Source organism: Balaenoptera acutorostrata, chromosome 4 (assembly GCF_949987535.1).
Source record: "Balaenoptera acutorostrata chromosome 4, mBalAcu1.1, whole genome shotgun sequence".
Lineage (NCBI taxonomy): Eukaryota > Metazoa > Chordata > Mammalia > Artiodactyla > Balaenopteridae > Balaenoptera > Balaenoptera acutorostrata.
In genome coordinates, this window is record NC_080067.1 from 120,675,157 (window position 1) to 120,696,538 (window position 21,382).

Below are 21,382 nucleotides of genomic sequence, written 5' to 3' on the forward strand. Positions count from 1 at the left end.
GAGAGAGGCAGACACAGGCAGAGACCTGTGGAAGCAGATGTGCTGGGAGGATATAAATTATTTTAAAAATAAAATCAGGGATGCAGAAGTGACATAGGTAGGGTGAGATAATTTATGCTAAAGGAGCTTAAATTTTGCCCTAGAAAGTATGGAGATCTTTTCACAGATGCTTATGCAAGAAAGATATAATAAGGTTGTGTTCTAGAAAGAATGCTCTTCCTAAAAGAGAAAAGGCAGATATGAGGCTGAAAAATCTTAGCAAGTTGGGACAGCAAATCCAGTTGAGAATTGCTATGTTCATAGTAGCACCTAAATATAATATTTCATAAGAATTCTTAAAGGACAAAGAAATTCTGCAATATCACAGTGCAATATTTACCACTGATGATATAATCTAAAAGACAAGGAAATCAAAGTTTCTTGAGTTTTTACTCAGTAATGAAGTTTTAAAGACTAGTAATGAAATGCTATCAGCATTTGTGTTATTCATGCTATGAAATATCCTTTCATGTGATGTTTATATATACTGTACTTTTATTCCAAGTTACTATAAATACACTGTATTTCTAATGTACCAAATTGCTTCTTGTCACCCGAAATTAAATCACACTGATCTTGCTGAAACTAGAATCACCTTTTCATTTTTAAAATTAAAAAATAAAGATATTAAAGCATTTAACAAAGCAAAAGATTTTAAAAGTATTCAAGTCTCTGAAAATATACATTTTTTTCTTATTGTCATCTGAAGTTGAGCCACCAAAACCAACTGCATCAATCACTTTTACTTCTGTAGACTCTCCTTCTCTGCCCAAGACCTATACTGTAATCTTCTGTGAAGGGATATCAGCTGAAGGAATTTATTTTTGAGGTTTTAAAATGAAAAACTGCATCAATACTTCTTCTGATAACACTTCACAGTTTCAGTATTTCTGCCAGGTGGCACTGAAAATGGTTTGAAAAGACAGTACTTGGCCGATGGCACCAATGGGAGGGAGTAGGCAGAGAGGTGGCATTTTATCAACACAGCACGATAGCACAAAGTGTGCTATACACAAAATGGATTTTCTATGATGGGTCTCATTAAATATGAAAAAACACAACTAGGTCCTCAGGATGACAATCCAAAACACATATTTAAACCCAACGTGAATTAAAGAGTTTGAGTTATAAACTCCAGAAGAATATGCTAGTTATAGAAATGGCAATTCTCATATATTTCTAAGACAGAAGACTACAAAATACATATTTTTTATGTCTTCTCTAAAACCTGAAGCATTAGACAAATCTCTTGTAACTATGATGTAACGACCGACTTGCTTAACCTATTAAGTGACGATACTTTATTGCTTCAGCTATAACAAGAAATGAAATGAAGAAAACAGAGTGGCACAATTCAATGTTCAATTACACATGTACTAGTTAAAAACAATAGCTCCTTAAGAAAAGTACCTTGTGTGATTTCCAGAGGACTAGACCCAGATATAAAAAGGTCAATTAAGATTAGAGGTCTGTGTCAATGGTGAAAAACTGAAACCATTTCCTCTAAGATCAGGAACAAGACAAGGTTGCCCACTCTTACCACTATTACTCAACATAGTTTTGAAAGTTTTAGCCACAGCAATCAGAGAAGAAAAAGAAATAAAAGGAATCCAAATCGGAAAAGAAGAAGTAAAACTGTCACTGTTCGAAGATGACATGATACTATACAGAGAGAATCCTAAAGATGCTACCAGAAAACTACTAGAGCTAATCAATGAATTTGGTAGAGTAGCAGGATACAAAATTAATGCACAGAAATCTCTTGCATTCCTATACACTAATGATGAAAAACCTGAAAGAGAAATTAAGGAAACACTCCCATTTACCACTGCAACAAAAAGAATAAAATACCTAGGAATAAACCTACCTAAGGAGACAAAAGACCTGTATGCAGAAAACTATAAGACACTGATAAAGAAATTAAAGATGATACAAACAGATGGAGAGATATACCATGTTCTTGGATTGGAAGAATCAACATTGTGAAAATGACTATACTATAGGATTCAGTGCAATCCTTATCAAACTACCAATGGCATTTTTCACAGAACTAGAACAAAAAATTGCACAATTTGTATGGAAACACAAAAGACCCCAAATAGCCAAAGCAATCTTGAGAAAGAAAAACGGAGCTGGAGGAACCAGGCTCCCTGACTTCAGACTAAACTACAAAGCTACAGTAATCAGTATGGTACTGGCACAAAAACAGAAATATAGATCAATGGAACAGTATAGAAAGCCCAGAGATAAACCCACGCACATATAGTCACCTTATCTTTGATAAAGGAGGCAAGAGTATACAATGGAGAAAAGACAGCCTCTTCAATAAGTGGTGCTGGGAAAACTGGACATCTACATGTAAAAGAATGAAATTAGAACACTTCCTAACACCATACACACAAAAAAACTCATAATGGATTAAAGACCTAAATGTAAGGCCAGACACTAGAAAACTCTTAGAGGAAAACATAGGAAGAACACTCTATGACATAAATCACAGTAAGATCCTTTTTGACCCACCTCCTAGAGAAATGGAAATAAAAGCAAAAATAAACAAATGGGACCTAATGAAACTTAAATGCTTTTGCACAGCAAAGGAAACCATAAACAAGACAAAAAGACAACCCTCAGAATGGGAGAAAATATTTGCAAATGAAGCAACTGACAAAGGATTAATCTCCAAAATTTACAAGCAGCTCATGCAGCTACATATCAAAAAAACAAACAACCCAATCCAAAAATGGGCAGAAGACCTAAATAGACATTTCTCCAAAGAAGATATACAGATTGCCAACAAACATATGAAAGGATGCTCAACATCACTAATCATTAGGGAAATACAAATCAAAGCTACAATGAGGTATCACCTCATACCAGTCAGAATGGCCATCATCAAAAAATCTACAGACAATAAATGCTGGAGAGGGTGTGGAGAAAAAGGAATCCTCTTGCACTGTTGGTGGGAATGTAAATTGATACAGCCACTATGGAGAACAGTATGGAGGTTCCTTAAAAAACTAAAAGTAGAACTACCATACAACCCAGCAATCCCACTACTGGACATATACCCTGAGAAAACCATAATTCAAAAAGTGTCATGTACCACAATGTTCATTGCAGCTCTATTTACAATAGCCAGGACATGGAAGCAACCTAAGTGTCCATCAACAAATGAATGGATAAAGAAGATGTGGGACATATATGCAATGGAATATTACTCAGCCATAAAAAGAAACAAAATTGAGTTATTTGTAGTGAGGTGGATGGAGTTAGAGTCTGTCATACAGAGTGAAGTCAGAAAGAGTAAAACAAATACCATATGCTAACAGATATATATGGACTCTAAAAAAAAAAAAAAAAAAAGTGGTTCTGATGAACCTAGGGGCAGGACAGGAATAAAGACACAGACGTAGAGAATGGACTTGAGGACACAGGGAGGGGGAAGAGTAAGCTGAGACGAAGTGAGAGTAACATTGACATATATACACTACCAAATGTAAAATGGATAGCTGGTGGGAAGCAGCTGCATAGCACAGGGAGATCAGCTCAGTGCTTTGCGACCACCTAGAGGGGTGGCATAAGGAGGGTGGGAGGGAGACGCAAGAGGGAGGGGATATGGGGATATATGTATACATATAGCTGATTCACTTTGTTATACAGCAGCAACTAACACAACATTGTAAAGCAATTATACCCCAATAAAGATGTTAAAAAAAATTAAGGAAATTTTATCAAGAAACTAAATATAAGACCTAATAAAATAAAAGGTCTTAGAAGAAGACACAGGAAAAAAAAAAAAAAAGATTAGAGGTCTGGTACTGTTCACCCAAAACTGTGTTTTTGAGAATTTAAATACAATGTGCAGTAAATTAGATTTGATTTCTGCTAAGTTATGCTTTGATACTGCATTCAGCCCAAGCTGGCTTCAATCAAAGTCACGCTACAGCTCTGTTACGCTAATGCCCGCTGCTGTGAGTGAGTGGGTGATATGGAAATCAGATGGCTGAACACGAGTAGGAAGCATAGGCCTTGCATGAGGTGGGCTTGGAGATGTGGGATGGGGAACCCTAAAGGTTATCACATCATGTTCAGAGTTGTTTTTACAGGAAAATATGACTTTCCATGGCAGACATGAACATGGAGACAGTCATGAAGAAGTTGCATACATTAATATGTGATAGGGTGGTTATAGGCACACCCAGCAGCTCTTCCTTTGGGTACAATTTTGCACCTGAGTGAATAAGCTTCTTCTTCTGTGACAATAAAGATTATGAACTTTGTATCCTAAACTCAAGTATAAAATTTTTTTGCTATTTAATATTGTTTGCTTATTAAATTATAATATATTCTATAAGCATATTTGAAACACACATTCTTCCATCATTTGCTTGTTTTAAAGATATGCAAGTTGAAAACTGCTTAATACAACAACAATAATTAAAATTAATTGAGTGCTTATTAAGTGCCAGGAGGTGTGTTAAACATCCACAGGCATTATCTCATTTAATATCCAAAGAGCCCTATGTCTTAACTTCTATCATTATGATATAAAGACCAGAAAATTGAATCTCATGAAGGCTTTTAAAGATTAAATCAATAGATAGGAAGAAGGACTTGACTTCTGATCTATCTGATATAGTTGGAACTCTTAAACACATATGGTTTACTTCAAACCATATGACTAACTGAGAATCTGTCATGTCTATTACCAAACTGAAGGGTAAGAATGATATCCTATAATTTCCAATATGGTATAATGTTGTTAAAATCATAACATGTTTTTCCTAAATAATTGCTTTTATTGTTAAAGTACATAAAACCTATAATCTTGCTCTTTCTGCGCCACCTATAAGTACAACCTTTCTTAAGTATACTTATTTCAAGTGATTCTTTATTCAAAAACCTACAGTGCTTTTTCTATTGCTTGCCATTGCAATGCCTGCAAATCATTCTCCTCTGTGTAGCATTTTGTCTTCCATCAGCTGGCCCAGGGTTTTACCATCCTGATGCTCACCTGTCCCCAAACTAGCTCCAACATTTCAGCAGACCAGTCTACTTTCAATCACTTGCATGCTTATTTGCTTGTTCTAGTGGTTAATCCATCTTGATATCTATTATCCTTTGATCCACCTTGTCGACAACGGTTAACCTGAACACACTCTAATCTTGTACTTTTCTTGTGTTCTTCCCACTTAAGGTACTTGCCCTTGCTTGTATTGTCTTGTTTCTCTATTTGTTCCCCCTGTGTGCCTTGATTCTTCTGTTCCATTGTAAACCTTTAGTGGTATGGTGTGCTGTCTACTATTTTGCAATGAAATGGTATCTTTATTTGGCCTGGAAAATCTCCAAATAGTGAACACTAAATAAAATTCTTGATTTAAAGCAGATACTCTCGTTTTTTTCCATCTCATCATACTAAAGAATATGATGCATTCTTACCAGTGACAGTAACTCACTATTATAGTAATTTGGGTGGGGAGAAGTCAAAGAAAATATGTTTGCAAAATTTTCCTAACTGATTCTTATATGCCCCTCTGTAAAGAATGCCCAATATACCAAATGAAAATCTATAACTTAAAGACTATAAATGAGCAGCCAACCACCCCAGAGTGACAAAAACAACATAAAAATGTTTACCAATTCTAAAAGTTCCTGCAAAAAAAATTAGTTAATAGGCTTAGCCTCAGCAACAAGAAATAGCAAAAATTCATTTCATTAACATGAAATGTAGAGCAGGAGCAAGAGATGAATGTTTACTCAGTAATCAGAACAGGCTGGCTTCTAATTGATAAATGATTGTTTCTTCAACTTATTTAATTCTATTGAATTTTTACTATTTAACACTTCACTTGATTTCAAAAGAATTTCTGTTAATAATACTGAAAATGCATAATGTCATAAAAATATTTGATTTGAAACTTATTAACACATAATCCATTTCAGAGGAAGTAATGAATTTATAATGATAAATATAACTTAGGGATATAGGATTTAAAATGATCATTTTTATAAACCCCACTTAATCACATTTTCTTCATTTGTCACTATTTTTCAGGAATATAAACGATCAAATTGTTAAATTACCTACCTTTCCAATTAATCATTTTCTTACTGAGTCCATGGCAATAACTCTTCTGGATGAGTGCTGTGATTTCTTTCTCAGCCAGTACCTTACTTCTAACTAATATTAAAAATTCTTATTCCATAACAAAAACCAATATCTATACCTTTTTTCAACAATAATCTAATAATCTCTCTCTCAATATATATGTTATATATATATATATATATGCTTTCTTAATGTCAAAATGAAAAAGTAAAACTACTGAATAGTCTGTTGTTCTCATAAATATGGAAAGTATAGTGGTCAAAAAAATAAAATGACTGAAATGAATCAAAATCTTTAGATTCTTCATCTATTTAGATTTCATATTCTACTCTCCACCTATGAGAGCCCTTGCATGTACAAACTGCATTCAATCCTTGTATGAGTAAAGACGTGTTCCAATTTTGCAGCTATACTCTTTATATTTTTTAACCACTGCTGTGGAATTTATTGACTGTGGGAAGACTAATTTTTGAAGGTTCATATAATATTGAAAACTAAAAGTAACTCATGGTTGTTCAAAATCTGATGACTAAAATAGGCCATGAAGCTAGTCAAATGTGTTATATAGTATAACTATAAAATAATGTAAGTGGCCTTCTCAACTGACATTTATAATAACTGGGAAAGCAATTCTAAAGAGAGTCAAAGGTACTGAGTTTTGGTGATAATGTGACATACACACAAAAAAGTATGTGTATGTTTTGTGATAGTGATTAAAACCATGTTCTTTAATGTATAGTCACAGATAATATGCTTCTCCTTGAAAATGAGCAATGTAAATATAAGAAATGAAATAATTCTACAATTATCTAGAATAAATAGAATGCCTTTGAAAAGGATAAACTCATTTGGTTCAAAATATCTTGCACATTTAGATCTCACTGCAAGCATATAAAAACAGTGTTATAATAAACAGCTCCACCACATAGCCAACTTTTTTTAAATTTTTGAATTTTATTTTATTTATTTTTTATACAGCAGGTTCTTATTAATTATCTATTTTATACATATTAGTGTATACATGTCAATCCCAATCTCCCAATTCATCACATAGCCATATCTGACCTTAATTTTTTTAAGGCAACATATTACTGGAAAAAATAACAAATAAATAAATAAAATTCTTATTATTTAATAATAATAAATTATTGAATAAATATAAAAGTAATAATTTATTATTATAAATTTGTACTAGAAATGAATTCAGATGTTTGTTGGCACTTTAACTCATAATAGCATTTAATTATTTTAAGCAAACATTTACTGGTTTTATATGGTGTCAGGGTCTGAGGGTACTAAAATCTCTGTTCTCTGGAACTTACCGCCTACCAGAGGAAACTCACATGCAAACAATCAATCATGACACAACATGATGAACATGGTAATTGCTGTAATACAGGATGTCCCACCATTACGAGAGTAACTTGACTCAGTCTGTCTCCAACAGTTGGGGAAAGCATTGAAAGAGAAAAAGAGAGAGCGAGAGAGAGATTTGTTCTTTTGAGATTAAGTAAGTAAGAAAGGAAGGGTGTGAGGTTGTTCCTCACAGAGGGAAAAATACATGCATTATGTTAGAGATAGAAGTTTTCCAGACTGCACCAATGCACCATTACCATCACCTGGCTTCACTGACACCTTTAGAAAAGCAGGTAAGTCTGTTTGTTAAACTGAAGGATTATATTGGTGGAACCATGTATTTTTCTGTGTAAATGGTCTTTACTGGCTTTAGCAAGTCCAACTTAATCCTCTAATGGTATTAAATATTTCTATATTGTAATAAATGAAATAGCTAACTCATAAAGTATCTAAGTTGGATATGTTTACAGATCATTTTAGATATTATTATATTTCAGATTTGCACTTAAATTATAGGCAAGTACAGAAAATCATGTAACTATAGGAAATCATTCTGAAATCTAACATGCAAATTTCATAAACTTTTGAATTCTACAAGTTACAAATTAAGAAAAAAATTAAATTTAAACAAATTCTGAATTGTAAATCACATTTTCCCATATTATACTGTCCTTCACCAATCTAGCTTTGCTTCTCTACTTTGCTTTCCGAACTAAAATACTGAGTAGGAAATAAAATAATAAAATTTTGTTTTCTTTAAGGGACTGTTAATTTTCAAGAAAAATACTATTAATTTAAAAACTAATGAATCATTAAATGAGGCAATATTTACATTATTTTTGAAAAAGATCTCATTTTCACCAGCAGAAGAAAAGTAGTTCAAGTAGTGGTGAAAAATACCCTCTCCAGATACTAACTGGGAAAACTAGAGTTCTCAGTATTGTGGGTAGAAGAGGTTGTAAGTGTGGAGGTGAGGAGGGAAAACTATAGCTTAAAAATGGCTCTTCATGTAAATGGTGAGACAAGACATCCATTTTCACTCACTTAACCTGTCAACTTGCCAGAACTGTCATGTCAGCACTCTAGCTAAACCACAAAGGCTGATCACATCCCATTATCTCATTTTTTTAGAAAAAGACTGCATGAAGATGCCAATCAGAAAAAAAAAGGGGGGAAACTTGCAAGCAAGGAACAAATGTACTGAAGCTGAAGGGCTGCTTAGTTAACGGAATTTTAATATGCAACTGCAATGTTTCTTAATAACATTAATTACACGCTTAGTAAGGCACCATCCTAACTCATTAGTGCCTTCTTTTCTGTTGTGTTTTATCTCCTACTAGCAGAATGGGGACTATATGATTGGTCTGTTACCATTAATGTTGCTTAATCTTTTTATAGCACTATTTAAAACTGCTTGCATAAACATTTTCTAGGCAAGTATTACCTATGTATGCATATGTGTGTATCAATTAACTGCACCAACATTTGGCGTGCCCCTCCCACATGTAAATGTTATGCTAGACCTAGAGGCAGCAGAAAGATAAATACAACAATGTATTTACTGACAAAGAGCTAATAGTTTTGTAGGGGAGATGAAAATAATAGCCTCAGTGAATCTGGGAAGCCATGTTTGCCATAAGAGATTTAAAAAAGCTTTCAGATGTATTTTAACTCAAAATTTAATTTAATTTGGTAGTTTATATATTTTTAATGAATCTAATTATGTACTATTCCCTTGAGTGACATTTAATATGTTTAAATAAGTAGTGCAGTAATTCAAATGTCATGCATATAATATTTAGGTGTAATGCACATCATGATATATATTTTACAGTATATACATATGTAAATAGATATGATGATATCTTTCTGTCAACAAGTTATTATAACTTATAAAAGTGAAAATTTTTACTTTCTAAGAAGGTGTGACTAAAATATTGATGCTATTTCTTTCTGGCAATAGCCAGTGAAATCTCTTAATACTAATCTCATAATACTGTTTCTAGCCAGAACATTTACATTATTGTGATATTTGATATTTATAGTACTTTTAACTACTAAGTTAACAAATTTAGTGTTTATTTTATTTTGATTTGGATAGACCCCAAAATTAATGAGTAATGGAGTAAAGGCTTATTGCTCCACCTTCCTCTATTGAACATAACAAAATAAATGAATAATATGGAAAAACTACCATTGCCTCAAATCACAAATTGTGAAGTACCCCTGCCAAACAAGGTTAAATCCGGAGGAAAATGAGGATGCAAGGTGAGCAACAGCTAGCCCCATCCACAATCCTCTATCAATGCCAATTTCACAAAAATTTTCTGTCAATACTGTGAGAGCCCATTCCATGATCCTTTGATAGAAAGAAAGGAGATCTAGAGTCAAGAAGGAGACTTGGGAAATATGAGACATGACTTTGCAGATAACCAACTAAAATTAAGAAGTCTGGAGAGAAGGTATTGAAGGAAAGAAAAAGCCAAGCCTACTATGGATGGCGAAAATTTAAGGGGGCCCCCATGACCTTCCCTTCATGGAGTTACTCCCATGGTTATGTTATGTTATGTGACAAAAGGGATTCTGCAGATGTAATTAAGGTAACTAATCAGTTGACCTTAAGATAGGTCTTAGGGACCTTAAGATTAGTTTAGGGGTCTAACCCAATCAAATAAGACCTTTCAATCAGGGAATTTTCTCTAGCTGATAGCAGACTGGGAAGTGAGAGAGATACAAAGCAAAGCCCCTGAAGGATTCAAGGGATCACTGCTGACTTTGAAGGCTGTGGCAGCCATGTGCAAAGGTTAGCAAGTGAACTGTGAGCACTTCTGGCTGGCAGCCAACAAGGAAATGGGGACTTCAATCCTACAACCACAAAGCACTCAATACTGCCAACAACCTGCATGAATTCTGAAGTAGATTCTTCTGGAGAGTCTCCGGAGAAGCGCTCAGCCTGATCAACATCTTGATTTAGCCTGTGAGGTGCTAAAAAGAGGACCGAGTTGAGTCTGGTTGGAATTCTGATCTACAGAACTGTGGCCTAAAAAACGGGTGCTGTTTAAGTCGTTCAATTTGTGGTAACGTGTTATGCAGCAGTAGAAAACTAGAATACCTAAACACCATCTTCATTACAAAGCAGGGAGTATGAAGGAAGATGAAGAGTGTTTCCTATGGAATACAGAGAGCTTGTAACATAAAGTGGTGTGCTGTGTATTACTAGAATCACTAGCTTACCAAGGAGAAAATAGCATGTTTTTTGAAAAAATATTCCAGATAAGAGTCCAAGTAGAGGTTACTGAATGACCCTGATACTTTTCACTTTCTCTTCTCCAAACATGTAAACCCTAGTTTTCAGCAGTTAACTAGATGATTAATAATCCAATAGGGAATAAAACAGGATCTACATAAAATAAAATAAAGCAAACTGTATATTAACTAATTACTTACTAATTAATGACAGAAAAGAACATAATCAATTAATCAAAGGGAGATAAAGCATTTATATCGCCCAAAAATAACCCAAGGGAACACAGAAATACTTTAGAATAAATAGTTGTCCATAGTCTAAATAGAATTATGTACAACAGGGCCTCTCTTTAAAAAAGAAACAAACAAAAAAATCTCAAAAAGGGGTAAAGGCATTAAAACACAAGTGAAGAAGAATACTTTGTTCAAGCTTATCAAGGAAGTGAACAAAAAGTTAAAGTAAATTAAAGAAATATATTTTAGAAATAAGAAAAAATGATAACTGCAATTGAAAAAGTTAGGAAGGTGATAAATAGGCATTAAGAAATAATACAATGTGAAAGAATGATGATTTCAAAATTATTATAGAGAAGTTAACAAATATGGAACTGAGACAAAGGAAAGCCAATATAACTGATGTATTTGAGAAAAAGAAGTGAGACAGAAAAAGTATTCAGAGATAAAACAGAAGAAACCATTTTGAAATAGAGTAAATTAAAGGATGAATCTGCAGATTCTAGGGGTTGTGCTGTCCTAGGAACATTAGACACAGGGTGATCAGGCCCAAGGTATAACCCAGCAAAGTTATGGAAGAAGGGAATACATTGGTATTCATATTTGTATTCATAAAATGGTATCCCAGCTGAGGATAAAAATATTCTGTAAGCCTTGTCCTTCCCTACAGTACCATTCAATACAAAAACAATAAAACATTTTCACCAAAGTCTGAGAAAAGAAAGTATGACTCAATAATTTCATACCTACCCTTCAAATTAGAGGCATTGAACAGACATTGTCAAACACACAAGGTGCTTCCAAAAGAATTAAGTCAGTGACTAAAACCAGCCAAGCATGAGAAGTAACCACTACTTGTTTTTCACTTGAAAAATTACTATTAGCTAAAGATATTTTAAACGTTTCACATTATGGAAACTCTGTTAGAATATACAAGACAAAATACAATGCATTTTTTAACCTACAATTTAATCAAAACATATGGAGCAATGAAAAATGTGATGCTTAATAAAAATTAAATGGGACACTGCATAAAGTAGCTAATTAGCGCCAGGTGTAGGAAACATCAAGGGCTCCTAGGAGAGAGGTGATCACCTCAGGTCATGGGGTAACACCTTGCCCAAACAAGAAAGGCTGAAGAGAATAAAAGTATAGGTTTCCTTCCAAGATACACTCAGGATGCCTTTTGCACAAAAATGGATCTAGACATGAAAGGATTCATATATAATATCCACCTAGTTTCTGATTTTTAAAGAACTGTAATATTTCCAATATTAAGTTGAATTATAATCCAGCACATTAAATTTTCCAAATTTCAAGGTGGGGTGGAGGGTAGGGGTGTTGAAAATACCAGTTGCATTATTTTTAAAGCATTATCTGACTTCTATTTTTTCCTGAATGAATTCTTTCAGTCACTCACTTTTTATTGGATCTTTTGGTGGCCTCAATAAAATGCTTCAGAGCATGTTATAAAAACAACTCCACTTCAACTCAGAAGAGAACTTTCTAAAATGAAGATATGTTAATTTTTGTGTTTAAACAGTTAAAAGATTGAAAAAATATGTCCCTATAGATTTCTGTTTAGAATAGTGGCTGCTTCTTTAAAATAATAATAATAATAAAAGATGGGAATTTTGCCAAAAACGTATATATTTCTCAATACTTATACACTCTTGTGTGGCCAATTATATTCTATAAAAAGAAACATACTTTTGATTTACTAAATTAGGAAATAATTGGAAGTTTCCATAACATTGTGTATTGTCAATTTGTTTTTGATATTTTAAATGAGTTTCACCTGATATACTCAGTTTTTAGTTTCCATACTGGAGGCAATCACCATCTAGCATATGGTATACATGACACAAAATGGAGCAGGCCTCAGCTTCACAAGCAAGGCAGCTGGTAGATTTGACAGTCCTTTTCCAAATTACTCATTATGTTTTGAGTTGCTGCTAGGAAAAAATGTGTTGCCCATCTCCAAAATAGATGTTCTTTTTTATTTTTAAGCTTGGGAAAGAATTCCAATAGAAAATAAGACAGATGGGTATAGGAAGCAAGATATTTATCTCTATTTAGACCCTTTTCTTCTGTCAGTTCCCTCATCAAAAGAGTCTTCCAAACAAACAAATGAATATTTCAGCATTCAGACTTAACTCTGTCCTAGGATGTACTTTTGCTCTCATATAAAGAATGCCTTTGGAACAGTAAAAAGTCAAAACCACAAGAAGGGATGGTGGATTTTTAATGATCAAAGTGGCATTTGTATAGATTTTGTGGTAAAGAGCAACTAGGGAAGTTAGATTCCAGGACTCTTTCTGAGGTGTTGATGACATTGCAGATGAGGAAGTGAAATCTGGAGACTACTTTGCTCCATTGGCAAGTATGTGATTGTTTGCTTTCAGTAGGACTTCCCACATTGATGATCCTCAAAATCAAGAGTTTTCTTACACTCTCAAAAGTACAGGCAAGAAGGTGTTTATTCCAACTGTAAATTGCATAGAGTTTCCAATTCTTTGACTCAAATGCAGCTTATAAGAGTCATCCAGTTTGGTGGTTTAAAATGATTTCTAAATTGGCTTTCCACACAGACAATCAAGTTTCATCTGGTATGTAATGTAGTGATTGGTTTCTGAATCTGTAAGTATTCCAGAATATGCATATATTTCTAATTTTCTTTTAAAAGCTTTAGACAGGAACTACCCCTTGAACTTTCTCTAAATTTTACATAGTTGGTACATAGTTCTTCACATATTTTATACTAGAATCAAAAGGTGGATTTTTCTCCCCCTTCTGTGGTTTCTGCTTTGTAGAATGCTGATTATGCTATTGCTAAGAGCTTCAAAGTTAAAAAACTTTTAGTCTAGTAACAAATATTAATATAGTTTTCTATTATTTGAATATTTAATTCATGATTTTACTTAATTTGTAGCTTCTCACCTTACAACAAAAGTTGGCATAGCTATACTTCCTGAATTAAAATTGATGTAAAAAGTTGATGCAAAGAAAAAGCAGGCTAATTTCCTCATTATCAGTCTCTTCCTTGGTGATCCAATACGAGCATATCAAACATTCAGTTTCCCAAATTAATAGTAGTTGTCAAGTTTAAAGTATAGTTCTTCATATTTCTGAGCACTGTCATAAGCCATTTAAGAAAGATTTATGAAATGACAGACTTTCCCAGAATAAAGTACAATGTGTCAAGAAGCTATTCTTTAGTTCCAGTCCAATGGGAATTTAAGAAATCATTTCCAAAAAGAATAAAAGACAGAAATAACTTGTGCAATGCCTTGTAGGCGACAAATATATCTCAATACTCTGTGTATATCACATTTTCTAAACAAGGTATATTTTTATTCGTGAGTTTTAATATATTGGAAATTATTAACATATTGTCCTATATTCCGGGAGCTTGTGGAATAATACAAATCAAGCGGTCATGGTTTATCGGCATAAGGCTTCTGTATATAAAGATCTATAATTTAAATGTGATTTTTCCTGTTAATTTATGAAGTTATTATCTTATTCTTTCCCATTTACTTCTTAATTTTAGATGTCATACCATAGATATGTAAAGTTATTATTAATATGAATTCTTACAAATGCAAAAAAATTAAAAACTATAGTATATTCTTTAATTTTCTAACAGCAGTAATTGTAAAAAGCATGATCAATTTAATAATTGTGTTTTAAGAAAAAATGCCTGCAGTTTATGTTCAAATTGATCATAAGCCACAAGTATACTTCAAAAATACTGAAATGTGAAATAATGTATGTCTCAGAAACTAGGAACGTGTTAACAAATGTTGGCATACAAAACTTTTTCACATATATGATCAATTTTGAACTCAATTCATTCCTATAGCAGTTTTGATACGTCAGGGCTTTTCTCTCCATTTTATAGAGGAAGTGATTAGGGATTAGGGATGTTGAATAACTGACAAAGGAAGTACTGCTCAGAAATGGCAGAGCAGAAATTCAGATTGGGAAGCCAAAGTTCTATTTATTGTATTTGCTATCCATATAAGAGTACATTACATAACAATAATGTTTGTGAATGTTTCAACCAACGGGGGAAAAATGTTATGAGTCTGGATGACTACACATCAAATGTCAACAATGTCAAGCCAGTATAATAAGAAAGCTTTTGAAGTTAGGTGGACCATTTATAAAGCTGTGTCAAATTGAATAACTTATTAAAGTGTCTCTTGGTATATTAAAGAAGCAATGTACTAAATTAATTTATTCATTCACCCACCCATCCATTTATGCATATATCTATTTATTTAGTTATAACACAATTACCAAGATTTCTTTTATTCAAACACATTTCTTGGTAGGTTAAGCAAAACTTTAAAAGAGATGCAGAAAGTTTATCAATACATTGGAAAATATTTTATTTTTGTTTACAAATAATTACCACTTAAATTACTGCAAGCGCAAGCTGTTAACTTCAGTTTTGCAAAGCCAAATGAAGAATAAGATATATTCAAACAACTTTTCATGCCAAAGAACACGGCTCATCCCTCCCTTTTCCTCTTAGTGTAAGCATCAACTTACAGTAACTTGAAGCATTCTACTAAATTTTAAGTAGGCATGCAGATAATAAGTATGCAGCAGTAAAAAACACCCTTACAGAGCGGAGACTCTAAGCAGTTTAAAATAAAAGTGCATAAAATAATAGAACTTCTTAATTTAGTTCATAATCTTTTATATTAATGAATATCAAACATAACTAATAATTGAATATTTTATACACACAAGAAAAAGGAAGTATTGTATTTTTCTCAAGAAAAGTTAGAAATTTATAATATTCATCATTCATATATTCTTTTACAAGAAAATTGTTACCTATTAATTGCTAAGTAGCAAAAGGCCACTACAAAATGGTTTAGTAAAGTGATGAAAAAGTTAGGAGCAACTTTTACAGCAGACAGTCCCTCAAGTAATATTTTAACAGGGGTGAACAAATGTATTTCATTCAGTCATATCCTACTATGCATGAGCTATGAAGCATTGTACAAAGCCATGCGAAATGGATAGAAGGATGGCTACTTACCAACAGGGCGAGCTGTAGACATTACAATGGTGTGGTGAGAACATAAAAAAGAAATTAAAAAAAAAGAAAGAAAAGAAAATTATCAGAATGCATGATGTGTAATGTTATATTTAAGTATGGACAGTAGGGTGATTTCTAGTCTCATTATTCAAGTATGAACAGGATGTCCTAGTTTGATAAAAACTGAACGTAATTATAAATAGAACTCTAAGAAAATAATTACTTTGCACACCGAGATTAACTCTAAGCAATTTGAGAGATACTTTACATAAGGTCTTATTGTCATCATCATTTACTCTAGTTATTATTTCAAAGATCTTTTTGGAGTTAAACAGCCTTGTGTTACCCCAAAGTTAAGAACCTGATGAATATAACTATTCAAGTCACAGACTAGCAAATGTCATGTCAATAAAAGAAGGCCTTGCTGTCTGATTTAAATAGCAATTGGATTTTAAGCATGGTTAGTCAGAACCATTACAAGGACTACAGAAAAGCCCCTGACGCTGCGTTTCAGCCAGTAATAAGTTAAGATCACATCACTTTTCATCCGTGGACAGGGTAGATGAAAATATAACAGATAGGTTGGAACATCCTTAGAGATTTCAACTGAGTAGCTCTCTAACTACTGTTAAGCTATTTTCTTTTTTTGGCGGAGGGCAGGAAACAATGACTGACAAATAGATTCTTGTTCATACTGAGAATGGCTTTCAAACTGCTGCTTCAACAAATTATTATTTTTTTTTATTATTCTATAACTTTCAATCACTAAAATCAGTTGTCATAGACTGCCCCCTTTTTTAGTGCACAGAAACTGTAAGAGACACACATGGGCTTAATAATACTTTCTTTAAAAAGAATAATGCCAAATCAATTTAGATAGTAAACCACTTTATATAAAAGCAATGGACAAATATAAAACATGTGGTTCCATTTTCAAATGAAGAAGAAATAGATTTAGTAGCGTTTGAACTTTTATTAAATCTTACATTTCAAAATATAAATTTATTCAGCAAACAAGTGTTTCACCCATACCCCAGTGGGTAAAGCTCCAGTGTGAACACAATGTAACTCTCGAACTTATGAGTAGTTTTGTCTTGATGACTTGTTGGCATGGTGAGATAGATATAGCCATTGAAACCATATTTATAGACCTTCATTCACTCAACAAATACATCACAATTCTAGTTCTGTGCAATCTTTGAAACTATATTGGAGTTTCTTCTCTATGAGATTCATGGTCTTAGAATATTATTCACAATTAAAGGGGGGTAATACAACTCAAAGAAGACTAAAGCAATTATAGCAGCTGAATGAAAATTCTGGCTTAGTGAGACTCTAGTGTGTCCTACAGTCTATAGTGGGTTTACTATAGCAAGAGGGAGAAAGTAAGTTGAACTATGCACAATAATTTCTTTCTTTTTTTGCGGGGGGGGGGGGCACAAAAATAACAACTAAGAACAAAACAGACTAACATAATGAAGTTGTGCCTTATTCTAACTGATGAGATTTCTCTTGATTTTGCCAATGTCTAGTAGTAAAAGTACTTTGTGTTCCACTTTTGAATTTGCATTTTTCAGGTGTCACCTCCAGCTGAATCTGAAACATAATGTTTCCTTTAGAAACAAAAAGGCATTTTGAGTCTATGATTGTAAAGAGAGAAAAGGAAAAAAAACATGGTGAGAAATCTCGTTTTAAAGAAATAAAATATATTTCTTAGTCTAGGAAAATTCCAAAAAAATTAAAGCTTTATTGCTCTAGAACCAAGATAGTTTTCCCAATGAAGCCTTGATTTATGCAAAGCCAATTTAAGCAACTGAAAAATGGGAAAAAAATATGTTTACGAATGTGCAGTTTGTGTTCACTCATTTTGGAGCCACTTTAAAAAAGTTCTATTAGATCATGAAATATTTGATTAGAATATAAATGCTAGGAGGCTTATTATTGTCTAGCAATATTTCTTTCGAATTTTATGTTTGTCAAGTCAGCAAAGGGAGCTACTTGCTGTTAAGTTTAATTTTATACTCTATTTTCACCCTATTTCTGAAGTGGAAAACAATTGAGTAAGTTTGTTTCAGATTGTGATTATAAAACTTCTTTTTCTTTTCCCAAATTGGCTAAAGTGAATATCATGATCAAATTTTAGCAGAAACATCACAATAAAACTTGTCTTTGTAACATAGCAACATTTCATCCTGAAAAAAAAACCCAGCAGGTGGATGTTTTCAAAATCAGCAAATTAAACTAAACTGTGTCCCTGCATTAAATGGATGAAAATGGATGTGGCCTCTTGGGTCAGTTGACCCTGTTCTAATAAAACAATCCAGAGAAGGGCTGAACATTTCATTTATGTGCATAGAAAAATGAGTGTAAAAAAAATAAGCCGTAGATAATGTTTTTTTTTTCCTTTAACCTCTTAGTATGAGAAATCCCAACCGCTTTTCCTAATGGTAAAAAGTATTTTTAAACAATTTTTACTCCACATTCTATTATATTATGGAGATTTTAATTCTTTAACCCTGTTTTTGAGGTTTCAGTCTTAGATGAAATGCATACTACACAGATTAAACGCTCTAATCTATTTACAGGACACAGATTAGGGGAGAGACCATTAAGGTTTGCTGATTTAAAAAAAAAATCCTATTGAAAACAAACAACTCTTTCTATTAGTTTTGTAAATTAGCTTCAAACATCCATCCAGGAGTAGCATGCTTTGTTAAATGAAATGGTAAACCTGAAACTTTCAACAAATTATGAAAACAATTAGCTGGGAAAGATTTTAAAGCAAACAGACCACTTCAAATCTCATTCATCCAAGCATTCAAGTATAAAAGGAACCCTGCTGCTTCTACAAACAAACAACTCCTGGCATTTTCTCACCATTTGTTTAGTCAGCAAATATTTTTTTGAGGGGAACATTTCTTGGTTAGTTGTTTATTTTCTTTTTCCACTCACTTTAGAAAAAACAAACAAACAAACTTTGGGGGAATTATGGTCAAGTGAATTGCTTTTGCAAAGGACTGACTAGATAAAAGCAAACAAATATACATAAATATATAATCACCTACCAGAAAATGTAGGTTAACTATACTAAAGTGTCTTACAAATCAGATTTTGATCATATATTATCAGTAAATATATTCAATTGGTGTATCATCATAGCTTTTTGTGATCTGTTAACTAATGAGGAATGAAAATCTTTTTAAGCAACTAGCTTGCTAATTTTGTCTAAGTTTATTTTATATCTAAGTCCACACTAGAATATCTGGATGGGGGAAAAATGGATTAAGTGGAATAGGAATGAAGTGATTGAGAAGTCTGGAACTCACCAGTTCTTTTTCTAGGTATCCAGAGTAAATGTCTCCTAATATTTACCTGGAGGAAGGTTTTTTTTTAAATGATATGATGCCCAAATCATACATCTGGCAAAAATCATTTTTCTTACCAGCTAGAGGACCAGTCTGAGAATCCCTGACACACTTCTTGCCAATCCAAATTCCTCCAAGACTTTCTCCTAATCTTATGAAAACTTCTGCAAGCAAAGCTGCACAAGGCTAAGAGGTCTGACTATACAGGGTGAGATGCAAGTGAGACATGGATATAAACATGCAGCCAACTTCCTTATCACGAGGGATGGGAGGAGGAGGCATCAGTTAAGGTACTGGAAGAAAGGCTGAAAGACAGAGCAATGGATGTACTTGCCTATCTCTGAAGTTCTGTGAGTGTAAACAATGCCATGGGTAATATCTACCTGGCGAGAGTAAGTGTAGCTGTGTACTTGGTACTACTTGGTACCGTGGGCTATATAATTCACTCATGTGGATCAACATGCACCACCAGGAAGATAGTTAATTCATTCTAGTTCACTGTAGGGTTAAGTAATGCTTTCTTTCACTTATAAGCAATTGCAGGGAGTCTATAAACGAACATTATTCCATGACTGAGAAAGTGCATGACACCCAGAAAGTGAAAGTTATTACAGGAGCGGCACTGACTATTTCAATTTTTTAAGGCGAATGAACTTCACAAATCACTCTCTAAATCAGATTTTCTCAACATGGGAGCTCCTTTGTGTCCATTTTTCACCTTTGGAAGCAGTGTTAGCTTTTTTAGATTGCTTTTTGAATGCTGAAATAAAAAAGAATTTCAAAAAAAGTCTACTAGTATAAAGTGACAATCTAGTAAACAGAAAACCAAGTATCTTTGAAACTAGTGACATTTAAAAGCAGTACATAGTTCAAAACATTGGAAACATAAAAGATTAGTGCAAATCTTTCCTATTTTTAAGATTTACTTTTAAACTACATTAGCTATTATTTATTAAATAAAAATTAATCACTTCAAATGATCATCCCTTCAAACCCAAATTTGAAAGTAATTTTATTTCAACTAAAAATAGACAGGACACAAAATCTAGGCATTTTAATGTAATAATAAAACAGTGTAAGCTATTATTTTGATTGTGAGTTCACTTACCAATTTAACCAAATATTAGCCTGCTGGTTCAATTGTATTTCACATCTTAAGTCTCTTACCTCGGACTGTGAGGGTAGCAGAAGCTTCCACTTTTCCAACCCGATTCTCAGCAATACACATATATGTGCCTTCATCTGTACTCATGGCCTTTTTAATTCTCAGTGTGTAATCATCTTTGATGTCATACCTGTGTAGAATATGAATTGGTTTTATTAAATAACATTGATTATATTTAGATAACACTAAGTATTCACCTTCATTTTTCTCTTATACTGTATTTTACCTAAAATAACATACACACACACACACAACGTTCAGCCATAAAGTGCAATTGCTTAGATTAAAGGTACTGCTAATAAGATCATTAATTTTGTATCTTATCTCTAGCTGCTTGATTATCAATTACCGATAATTTAGATATGTATACAACTCTGGCTGCATCAAAACTATCAAAGGCATTATTAACACTTTGACTTTTTTTGGTAGCTCTTAGATAGTAAGAAAACTGTATATTTCAGTGTCTTGGTGAGTTATATTTTGTAAGTTACACTGCATTCAAATATATGATTTATTTTTTAGGCACCTTGACTATAATAGAGCTGAAATATATTAAAGGAGAAAATTCTCTTATTTGTTGGCAAATTGACAAAAGAGACATTGGCTAAAAGAATTAAGAAGGGGTAATCCTTATTTAAATTAGCAATATTAACTTTTAAAACATCAACATGCCTTGGAGTGATTTCTGGAAATGCATGTCCTCGGCTCTTTCACAAACATTTATTGTCACACTTCTATTTTTTAACAAGTACACTAACATACTAGTTCAGAAAAAAATTCTAAAATTTTAACATGAATTTTTTAAGAGC

The 21,382-nt window shown here is 33.0% G+C and overlaps 1 protein-coding gene across 1 annotated transcript in view; it reads right to left on the minus strand.

Annotated features, from left to right (window-relative positions):
* Positions 1–21,382, minus strand: part of ROBO2 (roundabout guidance receptor 2) — a 573,165-nt gene that overhangs the window by 102,858 nt on the left and 448,925 nt on the right. Inside the window, exons 6-7 of the mRNA XM_007164107.2 lie at positions 20,576–20,703; positions 16,044–16,055 (exon numbers count right to left, since the gene is read on the minus strand). Coding sequence (XP_007164169.1) covers positions 16,044–16,055; positions 20,576–20,703 — 140 coding nt within the window. The remainder of the gene's footprint in view (positions 1–16,043; positions 16,056–20,575; positions 20,704–21,382) is intronic.